Genomic DNA, 19,374 nt, shown 5'->3' with positions numbered 1-19,374 from the left:
GCTCCTGCTTGCACTGGCCTCCATCAAGAGGGTAGGGTACCTGCACACATTTTTGGTCGACGATTCGTGCCTAGAGTTTGGGCCGGCTGACTCCCAGTAATCCTGAGGCCCTAGCCCGTCTATGTGCCCAAGGTTCCCACTACTCCCTTCAGGGATCAGGTGGTGAGCCTGCAAGTGCTGCCCCCAGAGGAGGCAGACCCAGCCCTAGCTTTGCTCTGTCCCGTCCAGGCATTGAGATGCTACGTTGTCCGGACACAAAGCTTTAGGACCTCAGACCAGCTCTTTTTCTGTTACGGAGGCTGGCAGGCAGAAGATGAATCCTTGAGAACCGGTAGAAGACTTAATTCCATATGTGAGACCTAAGTGGATCCCATAAGTGTAAAGTCCATGGTATAGCCTCATAACCCGTGTTTCCCTTGCAGACTTCTGTCATTTCCAAGAGGGTTACAATCACCTCCAATTTTCCATAAGCACTTAAACGGATGTTCATATGTGTACTTGCTTCCGAAACCTCCTTCAGAAAGGATGAGGCTTCTGTAGCGTCCCTGTTCCAAGTGGAACGGGTAAATTTTTTCAATGTTATCCAGTCTCACTGAGTGGGCAGTGCTACGACAATGATGAATGGTCTTCTTGTTGTGAGCCCCAGGCTATACCAAAAAGAGGTGCAGGTGGCTCTCACAGGGCACTGGAAGGGGCAGCATCCATGGCGCTTTGGTAGGGAATCCCAATTCGTTGGTCACCATCGTGACGTCGAGAGTGACCGACTGAAAGGGAATGTCTCGGTTACATATGTAACCCTCATTCCCTGAAGGAGGAAACGGAGAAGTCACATCCCGTTTCCACGGCTGCTGTACCACCACTGAGTGGCCAGGTCACCAACTCGGCTGCGTTGCACCTGCTCCCTTTTTATGCTCATGCTGTGATCAGCTGCAGCTGGATGCAATAATCACATGCCAATGTGCATTGGTTCATTTAGTTTACACTCGAAGTAGATTGGTCTCTCGAAGCGAGATCCCAATTTGGCGGTCAACGACGATGTCTCTGTTCCCTCCTTCAGGGAACAAGGGTTACATACGTAACTGAGACGATGCATATGATGCATATTTGTCTCAGTTTAACTTAGTAACTTACTAATATACTGAATCTGTGATATAACTACGCAATAACCAGACATATTTATAAACAATAAATCCAATTATTTTCAGTTTTATACATTTTAACTAATTAAATATTGCTTGTTCCACAGCTTGCCATATTTTAACCATGTTACTTGTTAACTGAATAAATTTCGTTTTTACAATGAACACATTTATGTCAATTCTAATAAATTTGAATAAGTGTATTTTTTTAAGTGAATAAGTGAATTTTTTTTATATGATTTTATGATTTAAATAAAAGCATATAGATGCAAAAAGTTGATAATAAACTATGGCACGATTTTTGGGAGTACAGAAAACTGAGTAATCCAAATAGATGTAAATAAAATTTAAGCCTAAATATTTTTTATACAATAATAGCTGCTTATCAGTTGACAGGAATTACATGTACAGAAATGTCCTGGGCAGAGGTTTTGCCAAGCTAAGCTTTAGTTACGCACCTTTCTTCTCTTTTTTCTCTTCCTCCTCTCCTCCAGCACCGAGCAAAGTGAAGATGATCCCAGTCTGAGAGTTCACTCCGACAGCCATGACCAGCATTCGACCCGAGCCCTCCATCACATGGGTGCCTGGAGATTCATTTAACCGAGCAGTAAGTCATGGAGAAACTGTAAATAATAGCAGGCCACTCTGACCTCAGCACAAATGACACAGTGTGTCCAAGAAGCAAACACAGAGGACTAGTTCACTTTTGTCCTTTGTGAAAAAAAAAATTGTTGTAGAATCAAAGTACATAAAAAAAAAAAAAAAAAAAAAAACACTTAAAACACTGCATAAAAATAAATGCAGTTGGCAATGAATAGCCTATGGGCCAGATTTACTAAACATGGCAAATTAGCACGAGAGCCTTATTGGCATTGAAATTTCTGCGGGTGATTTACTGACAACATGCAAATCAAAGAATATGTGTGATGTATTCTGATTTCGTGGCATGTTTGAGGCTGCCAAGTTTCAGCTGTAGAAGCATGCAACATCTGGTAAGTTAGGCTTGCTCGCTCTCATTGGCTATAGCGGGTATCACGTCGGAGGCAACCAGATCAAAAGAGTTTTGGGATGCTTCGTCTTAGCAGTTAAATAATCGTAATGACACCACACAATAGAGGATTTCTTGGGGGTTGCAAATCAGCCTTAAAATCCTCTGGTGTGTGGTCAGCTTTACATATCGACCAACACAATATACCAAGCACAGCGCAAATTACCGTAGTTGCAAATAAGCAGAGCCGATGCTCATCAGGTGCGGGTGATCTACTTATGACGCAGGCACATAAGTAAATCACCCACAATAGTTTAAGATGTGCTTTTTTGGGGCATTAAATAATGGTGCAAATGCAAGTAATTTGACGAGCGCAAATGTTAGTAAATCGCGTTGTGTGATTAATTTGAATACTCTCCTCCAATAAATTTTGCGTCTGAAAGGGAAATTCCTACAAATGCATATTCAATAAGGTCAGGCACAAAAATAACTGTGTTCATGCCTTTTCAGCGATAATTCTTCACTGCACTTCTTTAGTAAATCCTGACAGTACAATTTTAACGGCAAAAGACAGTTTGCGCTGGTGCAAGATGTTAGTAAATCTGACCCTATATTTTGGTGTCATTATATGTTTTTAATAGATACATTTAATAAACTATTCAATAATATTATCCTAGCATGAAGCTAGTTGCTAGTTCAAACACATGAATGACAGCATGTCCCAGGTTTTTTCGGTCCTACCTCAGAGGTCTTGACCATATTGACTATTAAACCAATAAAATCGATCAGAACGTCTTCATTCTGCAATAATCCACTGAATTGATATTTAATTCACTACAGTATATGTAGCCCTTTAATATGTATTATGTGCAGAAGTTCACAGCATTCAAATAAATACAGCAGTAGAGGGCATTCACCAGAGAGAAGCATGGGGTCTTTATCTGCAGCTTTGCGCACATGGTCAGATTCCCCTGTCAGAGAACTCTCGTCAATCTTCAGATCATTGCCTTGTATCAAGACCCCATCAGCTGGAAGCAGGTCACCTGAGCACAGAAATTCAGCATTAGTTCATGAAAATTCAAAAGGATTAGGGCTGTCAATTTAGAAGAATTAAATGCAAAACATTTAGCCTTGCACTCTGACCCATAACAAATACACTCCTCACCAAACCACACTTAATAAGAGCAACAGCGCAAAATGAATGAGGATACATCCAAACAGCACTGCTTAATGAAACAGCTGGATGGACGAGCGCAACAGAATCAAACACAACAGCATCTTAAAAGTACAGTACTCAAGGTGTGAAGTGCTGAAAAAAAAACAGCAATATGGGACACAACAGCCAAGATGTATGTCTAACATAGATGAAACATTAAAAAATGTATGCAGAAGGACTGACTGACTGCTACAGTAACTCAGTCACAGACTAATGATGATATCAATGACAAAACTAACAATAAATTATTTTTAGAGCCACTGTGTATATGGTCAGTGGTGTCACAATAATGTCTTTAAATGATCTTCATTTTTCTTTAATGTCTTTAAATCTCCAATTTATATGGGCAAAGTGATGAACTCTGGGACATATAAGCAGCTGTTAACAGGCTAACAGCTTTATGAGTGAACAACGGGATAAAAAAAAAAAAACTCTAGGAGTCTTAAAGTTATATATTGAGGAATTATTTCTCTATTAAAAAAACTGTAAATGTATTTTCTCTATTAGTGTAAGGGTTAGTATGCCCTAGTAAAAGGGGGGAAATGTGATCTTGTGCATGATATTCAAAGTGACCTAAAGCAAGCATACCTGAGACTTTCTTTAGCTTAACTTGTTAAATCTAATGGTCAAGGACAAAACAGGGACAAAACTGTTTCTGAACACAGCTAGCCACTCAGGAATGGAGCATATTTCAGAGTCTAATCTCCAAAGCTCTTCGTAGTTCCATTGTGTTCCTTCCAATAATCCCTTCAGTTTCTCCAAACAACAAGTCTGGATCAATATTGCTGTCTCCAAAGAATTCCAAAGTTGATCCTCTAAGATGGCACTTGTCAAGCATTTCACAACAGAATCTCTCTCCAATATTTCTGACTTTACAGCCCTGACTGAGTCAATATGAAAATGACAAGGCCTGCAGTATGTTGTGCTCAATAAGGCAACACTATATTGTAGGTGTTCCCCAGGGTTTAGTATTTGGCCCTTCTGTTGTTTTATATATCAAGAGAATGTCATTTCGTTCAGAGATAATTTTGCTTTCATTTTACATCTTTGCAAAGCAACATATCAACTCCCACACATATTCAAAAATAACGGTAAGCCTGGGACTGCAAACCATCACTGTACTAGTGAAGGAGATGGATCCCCTCTTTCAGCCTGCCAAACACTCTCACCCACAGGATCGCTTCCGTCACTGTCAACAGCTACATTATCTGCCTCCTACTTGTTCAGGAGATCCGAAATAACAACCGGAACCTCCCCGACACTGCAGAACCAGCACAGCCCTTTAGTTTGATAAAATCTCCGGAATAGAAAGTGTTGATCAGCTTGACCAACTCTCATAATCAAACTGTAATTAATGACACAGATCACTCTTGCTTCATCGCACAGCAATGATGTCCAGTCATGTGTAAAAGCTCTCTTGATAACACACCACTTAATTAGTGGAATTCAAATTACATATGGGTGAACCTTCAATTATGAATCCTGAAAAATGAACTTCTTAAAACTACATTTCATCTATGTTAATGCATATTATAGATTTAGACAAATGTCCATGGACTTTTTTTTATTTTTTATTAAGATTTAAGAATAATGTGTATATTGTAGATACTGCAACTGAAAAGTATTTTTTAGAATGTTTTTAACAATTTTTCATCACCTTTATGTCTTCAATAAATTATTTAAATGGTTTTGTAGTATGACATGAATTGTAGTATAAATATTTTATGTAATCTCTCAATTAATATGAGCTCATAAAAGCTGCATGAATGACAATTTAAAAAGATTGAGCTCAATACTATTTAAAATGGTTTTAGATGGAGTTTAGCATGTCACACCACACAAAAGGTTTTTTTTTTGTATTCTAGAAGACATAAACATTGAAGAATCACCCATGTATACTGTACTATATACTATATGAATTAACTACTTAAGTCATGACAGTACTTGGGATAGTTTTAACATGTTAATAAGATATGACAATGTTAATATAGTTGGTTGTTAATCTAGTTCATGCCGCTGCTGCATGAATAGGTGTACATAAACCATGTAGCAAATCTAACAAAAAGGTGGAGCTGGGGGAGATGGAGGATTTTGGAGGAACTCTGATGGTTTGCTGCAGGCCCAACTTTACACCTGGTATTAAGATGCATTTTTGTTGATCCGATCACAAGTGGACAACACCAAAAGTTGCTGCCCTCCGTATTGTTTTCTGTTGGCTCTTTTCACGTTTGTGTGTAAATTGCATGAGCTTATTTGCATACACCCACTTATAGACCCTTCCCTTAAAGAAATCAGGGAAGTGTTTGCATGTGGACAAAAGAGATGGATTGAAAGAGCAGATGTAAACGGAATGAGTTTGCCTTATATGCTTGTGATCTGATCAACCAAAACACATCTTAATACCACTGTAAACAGGGCCTTACATCCAATGCTAAACTAAAGTACATAAATGTAGAGCTAGCAATCTCACTGGCTGCAGAGTAAAATAAATAAATAAATAAAAATCAGGACACATACCATACTTGATTTGTGCAATATCGCCAACCAAAATATCTGCCACAGGAAGTTGGATGACCTGCCCTCCTCGCACCACTTGGAATTTCTGTTCCTGTTCGATGCGGCTCTGTAAACCCCTGAACTGTTTCTCCTTGCTCCAGTCGTTGAAGGCCGTGACCAGAACAACACAGACCACTGAGAGTAAGATAGCTGCCCCCTCGATCCAACCGGCCTCCGCTTCCCCTTCATCCTCCGCACCCGCATTCGCCGTCCCACAGGCTGCAGGAAGAGGAAGGCCAGATTTAAACATTCTGGTGGAAACAAATCCCATTAACCATAACAAACAGCTGTCAGAAGAAAGTGATACGATTCTGGTAGTCTATTAACATCAGCAAAGTAAATTTACAATTTTAAGTGTATAATTTCCAGACCAGAAGTATTGTTATAATGTGCACCTTGAAGCACTTTTAAAGTGAAAAATCCAGCAAGTGGTACCAAACATGCATTCAGTTTTATCCAAAAGAGGTGGAGGTGAATTGAAGACTTGCAACCCTTTCACCCATGCTGTTATAGTTTTTTTAATAATGATAATAATAATCATTTTTCTTCTCATATAACACTTTTGTTTTAAAGAGTTCCAGGCTCTAATTTGAACACTATTCATAGAAAGCATCACTTCTCATGTCATGTCTCTGCATATCTTTGCATTGTAATGTAAGATGGAGAGCTAAAGGAGCCATTTCTGATCAACAAAATCACAAACAGAGACAGACACATAAAAACACACTAAGAAAGACACATAAATTATTTTTCAAATAATAATAATAATAAAGTTTTGCTTAAACCATTTGGTTTATGAGGGCACAGGAAGTAAATATAATTGTTAATGATATTCCTGATAGATGATGAATCTGGTTAATGATATTTATTTTCATTAAACTGAAATGTAAAGGCCACTTTTTCATATTCACCCAAGTATTTTCACTTGGAGTGAATCACATGAGTGTGATTAAATATGGCACTTTATGCAGATTATTGCGCAAATGCAATGATTCATAATAACTGTGATTACTGCATATGCATTAAGTGCATATTATATAACACTAGAATGATGTTAGATAAACACTGACAAAGATTCTGACAAATCCCATATCTGAACTGGGTAACATACCTGTATTCATGGCTAAATAACTATAAACCACAGACTGATGAAGAAATGCATCTAGAAATCCATCTGTTTTATGATGTACACACATTCAGGTCATGTCTAATTCTTTCCAGTGATTTCCTGCTGGAGTGATGTAGTGTGAGGGTTGCAGTGACTCCGCTGGGAGTCTGTCTACAGCAGAGGCCAGTCCTGCTCCAGCTGTGCACGATAAAACAGCAGACGCATTCACTGCAAGCACAGGAACACCCTGATTGCTGGAAAGCATTAGTCCCCTTTCAGAGTGACACAGCTACTGCTTAATACAAAAGGACACACAAAATACCATCTGTTTGTGGAAAACTGCTAACATACACACTGTTCCCAACATCTGACATCTTGCACTTTTGTTTGGCTGGCTCTCTGATTCTTCAGCAACTCTGCTGTGAACTCTGTGAATTTTTCTTCTGCTGGCTCTAAATGATAGCATGCACCTCCTCCTGCCATTAGAAACGTCCCTACACTGGACTGATTTAGGAATACCGTAAAATAGTAAAAACAGTGGAGCTCATGATCTTAGTGTCCATAGACTCGTCTCAGCACATCTGTGATCCTCTCTACCGCCGCACTGTTAGTGATCATTAAAAGTCCAATGCAGGTGTATAATGCATATTAATGTGCAATTTGCATACTAATGTTTATGACAAAACCATGTGAGGAAAGCTACAAACTACTTAGAATGTAATCAAGCTACCCTTAATTAACTACATTAAGCTTCTTTAAGGGAACAATGTCATTATGAGCATAAAACACAGTAATATAATACATAATTTAAAGGGATACTCCACAGCAAAATGAAAATGTTGTCATTATTCACTTGCCCCCATGTCATTCCAAACCCTTGAAAGCTTCATTCTTCTTTGGAACACAATTTAAGATATTTTGGATGAAAACGTCGATGCGCTGTTTGCTTACAAACCAAAGCGTAAATACACGAAAAAAAAAAAAAACGTATCCTTGTGGCGCAGCTGATACAGAAGAGCGTACTGCTCAGATTTGTCAAAATGGCGCTACACTGATTTGGAGAGATACAGAGGAGAGGAATTGTTGAATAAAGTCCTTATTTTTGTTTTCTTCTTGTACAAAAAGTATTGTCGTCGCTTCATAACGTTACGGTTGAATCACTGATGACAGATGGAGTATTCTGATGATGCCGACTTTACTTTTCTGGAGCTTGACACTGTTATTTATTTGGCAGTCTATGGGACAGTCTAAAGCCTCCCTGTTTTCATCCAAAATATCTTAAATTGTGTTCCGAAGACGAACGGAGCTTTTACGATTTTTACGGTTTGGAACGACATGGGGGTGATTAAGTGATTAATGACAAAATTTTCATTCTGGGATGGAGTATCCCTTTAATTAGACCTTTCCTGGTGCATGAACGAGTCCAAAACATAAGCAACATTTCCCATAATCATCTGCAATACATAAAGAAGATCTAAAATCCAAACTGTAAATTAATTTTGAATCAGTTAATTTAAATAAGCCCAAAAAAAAAAAAAAAATCTGTAGAAGAGAGATGAGCATTTTTGTGAGTTTTTGATTTTTGGTGTGTGTTTTGTGGATAATTTGGATTTTGTAAAACTATTTATTTATTTAAATACTTTCTGATTAGGATTTCTGCTGTTGTTGTTTCTGCATTGAATTTTTATTATTATTATTATGAGCATATCCATTCTAAGTTTTATTATTTCTTTATTTTTAAAGATACATTCCTCTCCTAACTAACTTCTTTATAAATTAGGTCATTTCTGTTAGTTCTACTTAAAAGCTATAGGAATGACTAAATATAAATAAACACTGAAATAAATAAAGCAATACAATCGTTGATATAAATAAACAAATAAATGTAATAGAAAAATAAAAGACTGACGAGTGAAGATTGACGTCCTGTGACATGCCAAATTTAATTGAAAAAAAAGAAGCTCTTTCTAGGTTTTTCTTTTATGACTCTTATTTATTCTTTTTATGAGCTCATATTAATTGAGTGGAATGTTTGTTCTTTTAAAATTAATTTAGTTGTTCTTTTAAAATTAATTTAGTAGTTTTTTCTTTACATCAAATGAACTAGAGAAGATAAAAGTGAAAACTTTAAAACAAAAGGTGATCAGTTGCAGAATTTCTTATAAAATTATGTCACTTTAAATCCATAAATATCTTGAACTGGAAGAAGAAAATCAAAGGTTGAATGGTTTTGGGACTACAAGATGGGGTGTAATTCATCAGGTGAGCTATTGCTTTAAATCTGTCCCCGCCTTCTGATGAATATTGCTGTGCGTGGGTTTCAGATGTCTGTTTCTGGGCTGTGCAGTAAGGAATCTCCTGATGGCGGTGCAGGGACAGAGCTGTGTGGATCTCTTCACTGTGTGCAGGAGTGTGGAGCTGTCCGCGGTGCTGAGCTGCTGTTAGATAACAGCTCGTGACTCTGCAAGCTGCACACGCTCCTGAGACTTCACCAAACCACGCGCGCAGTTATGCCTTATTTGATCAGAATTCTGTCAGATTTAGACAAATGCATGTTTCTGACCTCTTTCTCATTTGGTAGGTTCAGCATAATGATGATCACCAAAGAAAATTATTATTTATTTATTTCTCTATTTATGAACTGCATGAAAAACTGCAGCATACAGGTTTGGACCAACCTGAGTGTTATGTGAATAAATGACGTTCACATGATGTATTTCAAGCTACAGATTCTTCTTGAGGTGTAATGTGCTGCTGCCAGCTCTTCGGCTGGAAAGTGAGATTTTGCCTGTATCGATCGGTACGGTGCCTGTGCTTATCTTCATGCGGGAGCTGCAGGCTGAAGATCTGTACGGGCATAATTCAATCTGAATGGCAGCGATGTCTGGACACACAGAGCAGCGGTGCAATTCATCTTCCTTAAGAGACACAGACAGCGCCATTCTCCATTAAAAGCAGAAGAAGTGTCACAAACCTCAGAGTCAATGGCAGGGTGGACGCCGGGGGAGCCCATGTTTGTGTGGACGCTCTTCTCTACTGCTGCACTTCTAGTGATCATTAAAAGTCCACTGCAAGTGTATCATGCATGCAATTTGCATATTAATGCTTATGATGAACCATGTGAGGGAAGCTACAAGCGTCTTAGAAAGTAATTAAGCACAGAATTTAGTTAACTACATTAAGTTTCTCGAGGGGACAATTTCATTATAAACATATAAAATGCTTTAATATAATTTGTCTTTTAAGCAGAACTTTCCTGGTTCATGAACTAGTCCAAAACAGCAACAGCATTTCATTAAGTGTTCTTATTCAGTAAATAAAGAAAACCTAAAATGCAAACTTCACTTACAAACAAACCCCATTGACAAGAATGAATTGTCTATTCCAGCACTATGGTATATATTAAAGGAAGGGTTGTTTCAGAGCATGTTCGATTATTCCTTCACAGTTCGTTCAACTGTGAAGACTCATGCAAGATTTTATATGACATGAAACACAAAAAATGAGCGCTTCCTTGTGATACTTGTTGGACAGACTAGGTCCTTACTGTAAAAGCTGCTTCACTTTGAAAACAGCTGAGCTATTGTCACATTAAAGAAAACTATTCTTCAGTTAGCTATTTGCTGTTTTCGGTGTGTTTCTTTCCTATCATCTTATGGCTGTGGTTTAGATTCAGTGTTGTTTAGCTTCATTAGTTCAGTGCACATATGCATATTATTATATTAAAGGAATAGTTCACCCAAAACAGAAAATGTGCTCACCCTCAGGTTTCTTCATCAGATTAGGAGAAATGTGTCATTCCATCACTTGCTCTGCAACAGATGGGTGCCATCAGAATGGAGGGGTTATTATGGATTATGGACTCTATGTATTTTAGTTAAAAACGTCTTAAAGCTGGATGTGTTTCATCTTTTGTCTTCTCCAGATGTTAACTGATGGACTGGAGTGCTGTGGATTATTGTGATGTTTTTATCAGCTGTTTGGACTCTCATTCTGACGGCACCCATTCACTGCAGAGACAATGATGCATTGAAAATTTCTCCAAATCTGAAGAAGAAACAAACTCATCTTGCATGGCCTGAGGGTGAGCACATTTTCAGCAACTTTGCATTTTTGAATGAACTATTCTTATAGGTTTGATGATATTATGCCAGATTCACATAATCATATTATCTGATCACAACATCAGCTAAAAAAGTGTTCACCCCCTTTGTAGTTAGTTTGGCTTTGTTAGTAACGCATTGCAGCTTTGTTTTCAACATGAAGATGATCTGCTCTCTGAAAATGAAGAGTATGTGTTCCAGGAGTTTCAAGATCTCATGAGCTATTCTTTGCTCACATCTAGACTGCACTGGAATAAAAGATCATTTTCCATTCCTGGAGTAACTGAATCCTAGCGCATTATCATGATTGATAATACTTGTTCATCATTCTGTGAGTTTCTTTATGCTGCTTTAATGCTTTTGTGTTCATTGCACATTTTATGGCCCGGTGGCTTGATGTATGGTCTTCACCTAAAGGTAATTCTTCCAGCGCACACTTCATTAACCCTACAGGCCTGGAAAGCGTTCTTTCACTGGATTCCCTCACTCTGAATGCACAGTCATGCTCGCTGACAAGAGCTGCTGACCACTGCTGATGGACATTGTGCGCTTCAACCGTCAGACGTCCAGTGAAGAAAACAGGTTTGGATATTACATATAACTTACATATTTTAAACACACAGTGACCTAAAATATTTTACTGTAAAAAGTGCTAACTTGCAACTGTTACCTCAAAGAGCTGTTTCTACCTTATTAAATATATAAAATTAGTTTTGTTGGTATAAAACAAAGTATTTAGATGATGGATTCAGTTAATTCAGATACTACCACTTTTAGATTACCATTTGTAGTGTATTTGGACACTTCACCCACATTTAAAAATGTCTGAAAGTCACTCCATTAATAGTGACGACAGATGCACAAACACACATTTCATCAAAACCTCAAACAAAAAAAGAAGTGTGTAGTGTTGAAAAGGATAAAAATGTCTGTGATTGATTGTGGTTATGGTTGAGAGTTGCTCTGATATTGTGGTAGTGTGTATTTCAGGTCACTCTGTCCCTAAACAGCAGCTTGTCAAAACTAAACTAACTGTGGTCGATAGCTTTACACGTCAGTCAGACTCTTTTCTGGAATAAGATGCCATGAGCACCAGATTTTGTGCCCAGAGGGAATGTTTGGAAAAAGTGACATCCATTAAAAACCACCTTGACATCAGTGGGTTAGAAGTCATTGTAAAAATGGCTCAGTCAGTGAAGTTAGACCTGAGTAAAGCCTGTGCAGTATTTGAGTTCAAACCCAAGCGATGTGGCTGAAGTGTCAACATACATTTTGGGGCAACTGTGAACATATACTGTAACATTAGTATTACATCAAACTCTGGCTGCAAACGAGCATACATGTACTTACAGTACAAAAGCAGCTGTTAAACTACTGGTTTATGTGAACTAACCTCAGCATTAAAGTGACATAATCTGTCCACAAATTTTGACTTTGATTTTTTTTGTGGAAAATAGAAGATATTTTTCTACATTTTTGGACCCCATTGATTCTCACTGCATGGTTAAAAAACACTGGGATGTTTTTCACTTTGAACAGAACAAATAAAGCCGTAACAAACACTGTGTAGCCTTTTATACATTTATAAATTAATAAGAAGTGCATATGTATATGTATGTATGTATGTATGTATGTATGTATATATATATATATATATATATATATATATATATATATATATATGTGGTGTGTGTGTGTGTGTGTGTGTGTGTGTGTGTGTGTGTGTGTGACCCTGGACCACAAAACCAGTCTTAATTCACTGGGGTATATTTTAGCAATAGCCAAAAAAACATTGTATGGGTCAAAATTATAGTTATTTTTTTCATGGCAAAAATCATTAGGATATTAAGTAAAGATCATGTTCCATGAAGATATTTTGTAAATTTCCTAGTGTATATATATATAAAAACTTAATTTTTGATTAGTAATATGCTTAGCTAAGAATTCATTTGTACAACTGTAAAGGTGATTTTCTCAATATTTAGATTTTTTTACACCCTCAGATTCCAGATTTTCAGTTGTAGTTGTATGTCGGCCAAATATTGTCTGATCCTAATAAACCATACATCAATGGAAAGATTATTTATTCAGCTTTCAGATGATGTATAAATCTCAGTTTCGAAAAATTTACACTTAATTTGGGTTCTTTGGTTTAGGGTTGTTTTTGTGTTGAAGGGTTGTATTTATTTATGCTAGTTATAGTTGACATTCTCCAGGCGGCTGATAAAAGGACAGTCCCAGAGAGATCAGCGCTGCAATCTCCAGGATAATGAGGGTCACATCTTGTAATGCTTCCCACACTAACTGTAAAAAAGTTTTTGGCTTCTTTGGAGGTATAAGATTTTGCCCGAAGACTTCTTTTCTTTTATCTAGATCTGTGGCAACTCCATCCAAACCTGTGGGGAAACAGCAGAGACAAACGTTACAAGTCAGCAGAAAACACAACACCAGCAACACAAGCGATCGTGTCACAGATCTTCAGCCCGTCTGATACCCCCGTGGCTCTCCGTGTGAATCAGGTCAAAAGGTCACTTGTAACCATGGCAACTGGGTATTTGAGCCCCTGCTGGTCAACACTGTAACTACAACCCTCTGATGGCAAAATGCAGTTTTCTCTTGCGATGGTCGTTTGAGTGTGGCACAATCAAATTCTCACAAGAAACACCTATATTTAGGAATGTAACCATTCACTCAACTCACAATTCGATTCGATTCAATTCATGATTTTGATTTCATGATTCGATTCACAATATTTTTTTTTTTTTTTTTTTTTTTTTTTTTACAAAATAGGGTTTAAGACAAATTATAAACTAAATGTGTCCTTTTATTATTGCTTGGAATAAATGCTGCACATTTCTTTGTGAAATTGAAATATAACACTATAATAATATACTAATATAGCACTTGTCTTGCATATCATTGCTCTTTTGTCGGTTTTGATTGCTTCTAATGTCCTCATTTGTAAGTTGCTTTGGATAAATGCATCTGCTAAATAACTAAATGTAAATAACAAAACTAAATTGAAATTTTAGACAAACAAACCCCAAATCAAATAAATAAGTAACAAGAAAATAAGGCTTTGTCTGTGCTCTTTCCATTTAAAATAAGAGTTAACCACTGCATTTTAATCAATGAAAGATGCTGCATACATGCAACATGAGCAGTTTTTCATCTAAATTGTTAAAATTTCAAAATTTGAAGCAAAAACAGACTTCAGTTTTGTGAAACTCTAAATAAAATATATCTGCATGAAACAGAAGCAGCAGACGAGCTGAACGAGATGCAGATTCACTCTCTGCCAGCAGGTGGAGCTTAAAGTGTTTCCTTGGTTACCGCTGTAAAGAAAGCAGCGCTGCGCTTATGAACTTTAATATGCATTATACAGAGGCAAGATAAAAAGAAAAAATACCATCTAAACCATCTAAACTAAAGACAGTAAGTTCCCTCAGATACATATTCATATAAACTCCTGCCCCTAATTGAATTGCGATTTGTTTAGCATCTCAACTGATTTGAATCGGCACATATTTGAAGCGATTTCCAACCGCCTCGCGGTTAATCATTACATCCCTACCTATATTGCTAAAACAGCAGACATACTTACTAAATAATGATATATAATAATAATATAATATAGTATGTTTATACAATATGCAATTGGCTCAAGAAATTGAAATGTCATAAACGTAAAGTGCATTTTATGATAATCATGTTGTTGTTAATAGCACATAAAATGTCACACATATTTTTAAAAAGACATCATAATAAACATCAAGGTCATTTGAAAAGTAAAATAAGATAAATAAAACACTAACTAACTAACTAACTAACTAACAAAAAAGCCTAAAAATGATTATATTGAACTAAAATATATTGGTATTGTATGGTATATAGTCTTTTATATGTTTAATATTAATATTAATATTAAATAAAAATTAAATAAATGTTTAGAAAAAGAAAGAGTAGACGTTAGGCTGTAACCAGTTTTTATATATATTTATTTTTATTTATTTAGTTAGTTAGTTTAGGTGTTTTTTTTTTTTTTTTTTTTTTTTTTTTTTTTTTAGGGAGTTGTTTAGGTATTTAATGTGGAACTGAGTGCTGATGACCAAGACCAGCAGCGTGAAGCCTGTGTATTTCAGGAGGCTCCAGCCGATCAGCTGCCATTGAGATGTGTGTGGATGCTAACGGATGGCTCTATTCTCTGGCTCCATGAGCGTCTCAGTCCCCAGCATCAGTTCAGAGATGTAACGTCTCTCTTCGCTGCGGCAGAAAAAGGCTTTACATCCAGTGCCCACGAATGGAAAATGAGCAATCCATCTCTCTGTGTAAGATTGGGCCCTTATGTCACCCACAGTCTCCAATTACCCAGCTGACTCACAGCGCAGGCTGATCTACACGCTTACATAAAGCCCTTCTGCATTAACACTCAGAGACGCACACTAGTCAGGGAGCTACCTCGACAACTAGTCAACTGATTTGAAGCAAGTCCTGTATAATTAGACTGCTTCCAGTTCTTCTAACTCTGACAATATGCAGTTCTTAATGCACTACACGACATTTACAATCTGAACAGATTTTTAAACACTAGGAATAATACACTAAATGACTGAGGATCACACACTACCAGACTTTAAAATCACTCCAATTATAACAAACTCAGGCAGAAATGTGCGCCTTGTTGCTAGAAGACACATGACAAATGTGTTCTAAAATGGGCTCAAGTTTGATCTCCTCTGACTGGATGGAATCAGATTCTGAAGATGAAAGCATGTAGTGCATTCCAGCCAAAATACATTTTTGTTTTACAGTTTTCACAAAAATATTAAGCAGCACAACTGTTATCATTGTAAAAAAATAAAATAAAAATAAAAATAATTATAATAATATATTGTGGCCACAAATTAACAATTTGTTCCTAAAGCTTATTGTTTATTTTTCTAATTTTAGTGAATTTGTGCCCACAGATTAAGAATTTGTTCCTTCATTTTATTAAATCATGGTCATGTAATAATTTGTTTTGTCTGATTATTATCAATAGTTGTTAACACTGATAATAATAAGAGATGTTTCTCAAGGAGCCATTTAGCATTTTAGAATTAGAACTGCAGTAATGTAATGAGGCTGAAGATTAAGTTCAATTTTAAATAAATTACATTTTACAGTATATTCACACAGAAACAGTTATTTTAAATTGTAAAAAAAAAATAATAATAATAATTTAAATAAATGCAGCCTTGATAATCGGAAGATGATTGGATGTCTTTCAAAAACATTAAGAAAATCTAACCACCCCCCAAACTAGGGATTTACACAATTAATATGTAAAGCCTAACTTACTGGCCGCTGCTGTGTAACATCAGAGTAATTACATGATAAATCTAATATAAAGTCTAACACTTTATTTACCAAAAACTGCTGTTAGTCCTGTTACACATTTGTACTTACACATACCATTCTGAGGGATGTTACATGTGTGTAGTTACACAAACATTACAGCTGTAGATATTATGCATCAGTGTGTTACACTGTGGTTACATACTGCGTACACATCTAGTTACTACTGTATGTAAGTACACAGGTTTTAGGGACACAATATAAAGTGGGAGCAAAAAGTTTATTGAATTTCATCATACATGTGTAGATCAGCATCAGCCACTGCAAAATATCAGTCAATCAAGTAAATAAAAAACAATAATAATAATAATAATAATAATTTAAACAAATAGATTAACAAAAGGGAAGTACTTCAACGCTTTATTATTATTATTATTATTATTATTATTATTATTATTATTATTATTATTATTATTATTATTATTATTATTATTATTTGTGTTTGTTTATTTTCTGATTTGCTGCTCAAGAAACATTTCTGATTATTAGAAGTTTTCAGCATTTTTGTGTAAACTGATATATTTTCCCAGGAATCTTTAATGAATATGTGACCCTGGAAGACAATTATTTATTTTATTTTATTTTTTTTCAAAAATCAAAGTTGAATAAATAATCTCTCCATCGATGTATGGTTTGTTAGGAGGACAATATTTGGCCAAAATACAACTATTTGAAAATCTGGAATCTGAGGGAGCAAAAAAAAAAAAAAAAGAAAAAATCTAAATATTGAGAAAATCATCTTTCAGGTTGTCCAAATGAAGTTCTTAGCAGTCCATATTACTAATCCAAAATTATTATTTACGGTATTTACGGTAGGACCTTTATAAAATATATTCATGGAACATGATCTTTACTTAATATCCTAATGATTTTTTGGCATAAAAGAAAATCTATAATTTTGATGATGATGTATTGTTGTCTATTGCTACAAATATACCTGTGCAAATATACTACGGCTGCTTTTGTGCTCCAGGATCTCATATAAAGTTTAAAAAGAACAGCATTTATTTGAAATAGAATATTTTGTAACATTATATCAACATTACTTTTGATCAATTTAATGCATCCTTGCTGAATTAAAAATATATTTTTTCTTAAAAAAATCTTACTGACTCCAGCATTTGCAGAGCAGCTTACTGGGAAAGAGCATCATATTGAAGAAAAAATATATAGTCAAAATAATTATATATATATAGATAGATAAATAGACAGATACAAATAACAAATAACTCAAACACTACCAGTGATGTGATTTTAAGTGACTGTGTTACGCTAAAAGAAGAGGATTGTCTATAAACACGTCTTCAGACCTCTGAATCCCACCCAGCTGTGTCCCACCCGCAAAATAATGTCAAAAATACACACTGCCATTTCTTCATGTGTATTTGACCTTGGGATTTTCTGCATAACTTTGAGGCGGTGGTGCCAGGCACTCCTGTGGTCGGAGGAAACACATCCTTCAGCTGACAGCAGAATTATCATCGAAGTCAACTCCGAGCTAAAGCAGCGAGAAATAAGATGGTGGCTGCTTCCATGGGAACAAGAACGCAGAGCGGCCCAGAGCAACCGAGAGACAGCGAGAGAAGGAAGCAGTGTGTGACACGAGGAGGCAAACAACGCACAGGTTGCAAATAGCACAGTGTGCTAAAAATAAACTCATTACACATTCCATCTTAATTGATTGTGTGTGTGTGTGGAGGGATCTCTGGAGCATCCGTCCCACCCGCCGTGAACACTAGCCCAGCTCCTGTGATCGCCGACCGCATGCATGTACTTCAGCGAAGCCGGGGTCAGAGCACGCCTGTCATCACGTGATCAGGCCATTAAAGCTTTATTAAAGGGGACAGGAAGACAGCATGGGGAGACATAAATATGTTAGTGTTTCGTGCGGTTTAGACTGCGAGTCATAAACACAGTCATTAGCAGGTGTCAGCAAACGGCTCAAACATGCTGCAGGGATAAAAACCACAGTCAAAAGACAATAAATCACTGCGTGTGCCACACAAATACAGATTCATAAAGGTGCACTTCAGCACCTGCTATTATTAGACTCTGAGGAAGCCTGGGAACGTAAAAGAGCACATGAGTCTGTTAGTCGTGGTCATTGTGTATGACCATATTTATAGCTTTCCTTGAAAACAAAAACAAACACTATACATACATACATACATATATATATATATACAGTACAGGTCAAAAGTTTGTAAACATTACTATTTTTAATGTTTTTGAAAGAAGTCTCTTCTGCTCATCAAGCCTGCATTTATTTGATCAAAAATACAGAAAAAACAGTAATATTGTGAAATATTATTACAATTTAAAATAATAGTTTTTAAATTTATTATACTTTAAATGATCATTTATTTCTGTGATGCAAAGCTGAATTTTTAGGATCATTATCACATGATCCTTTAGAAATCATTCTAATATGATGATTCATTATCAAAGTTGGAAACAGTTCTGCTGCTTAATATTTTTTCAGAACATGTGATACTTTTTTAGGATACTTTGATGAATAAAAAGCAAAAAATTTTTTTTAAATAAAATCAATACTTTTATTCAGCAAGGATGTGTTAAATTGATAAAAAGTGATAGTAAAGAAAATATATTATTAGAATATATTATATTATTATAATTTTTTTTTTATTTTGAATAAATGCAGTTCTTTTTAACCTTTTATTCAACACTCATAATAAATCAGAATATTAGAATGATTTCTAAATGATCATGTGATAGACTGGATGTTACATGTGACACTGAAGGCTGGAGTAATGATGCTGAAAATTCAGCTTTGCATCACAGGAATAAATTATTTTTTTAAAGTATATTCAAAAAGAAAACTATTATTTTAAGTTGTAATAATATTT

General features: G+C 36.0%; 1 protein-coding gene across 2 annotated transcripts in view; it reads right to left on the bottom strand.

The window, feature by feature from the left end:
• The window catches only part of LOC109050208 (plasma membrane calcium-transporting ATPase 2-like), a 158,707-nt gene that overhangs the window by 42,758 nt on the left and 96,575 nt on the right, over nucleotides 1–19,374 (bottom strand). For both annotated transcript variants that reach the window (XM_042733524.1, XM_042733525.1), the window contains 4 exons: nucleotides 13,318–13,506; nucleotides 5,861–6,118; nucleotides 3,045–3,170; nucleotides 1,598–1,723 (listed from right to left, as the gene is read on the bottom strand). In XM_042733524.1, the coding sequence (XP_042589458.1) occupies nucleotides 1,598–1,723; nucleotides 3,045–3,170; nucleotides 5,861–6,118; nucleotides 13,318–13,506 (699 nt within the window). The remainder of the gene's footprint in view (nucleotides 1–1,597; nucleotides 1,724–3,044; nucleotides 3,171–5,860; nucleotides 6,119–13,317; nucleotides 13,507–19,374) is intronic.

Source organism: Cyprinus carpio, chromosome B11 (genome assembly GCF_018340385.1).
Source record: "Cyprinus carpio isolate SPL01 chromosome B11, ASM1834038v1, whole genome shotgun sequence".
In the NCBI taxonomy this organism is placed as follows: domain Eukaryota; kingdom Metazoa; phylum Chordata; class Actinopteri; order Cypriniformes; family Cyprinidae; genus Cyprinus; species Cyprinus carpio.
The sequence above is the reverse complement of the archived record's forward strand: the minus strand, read 5'-3'. Positions and strand labels throughout refer to the sequence as shown.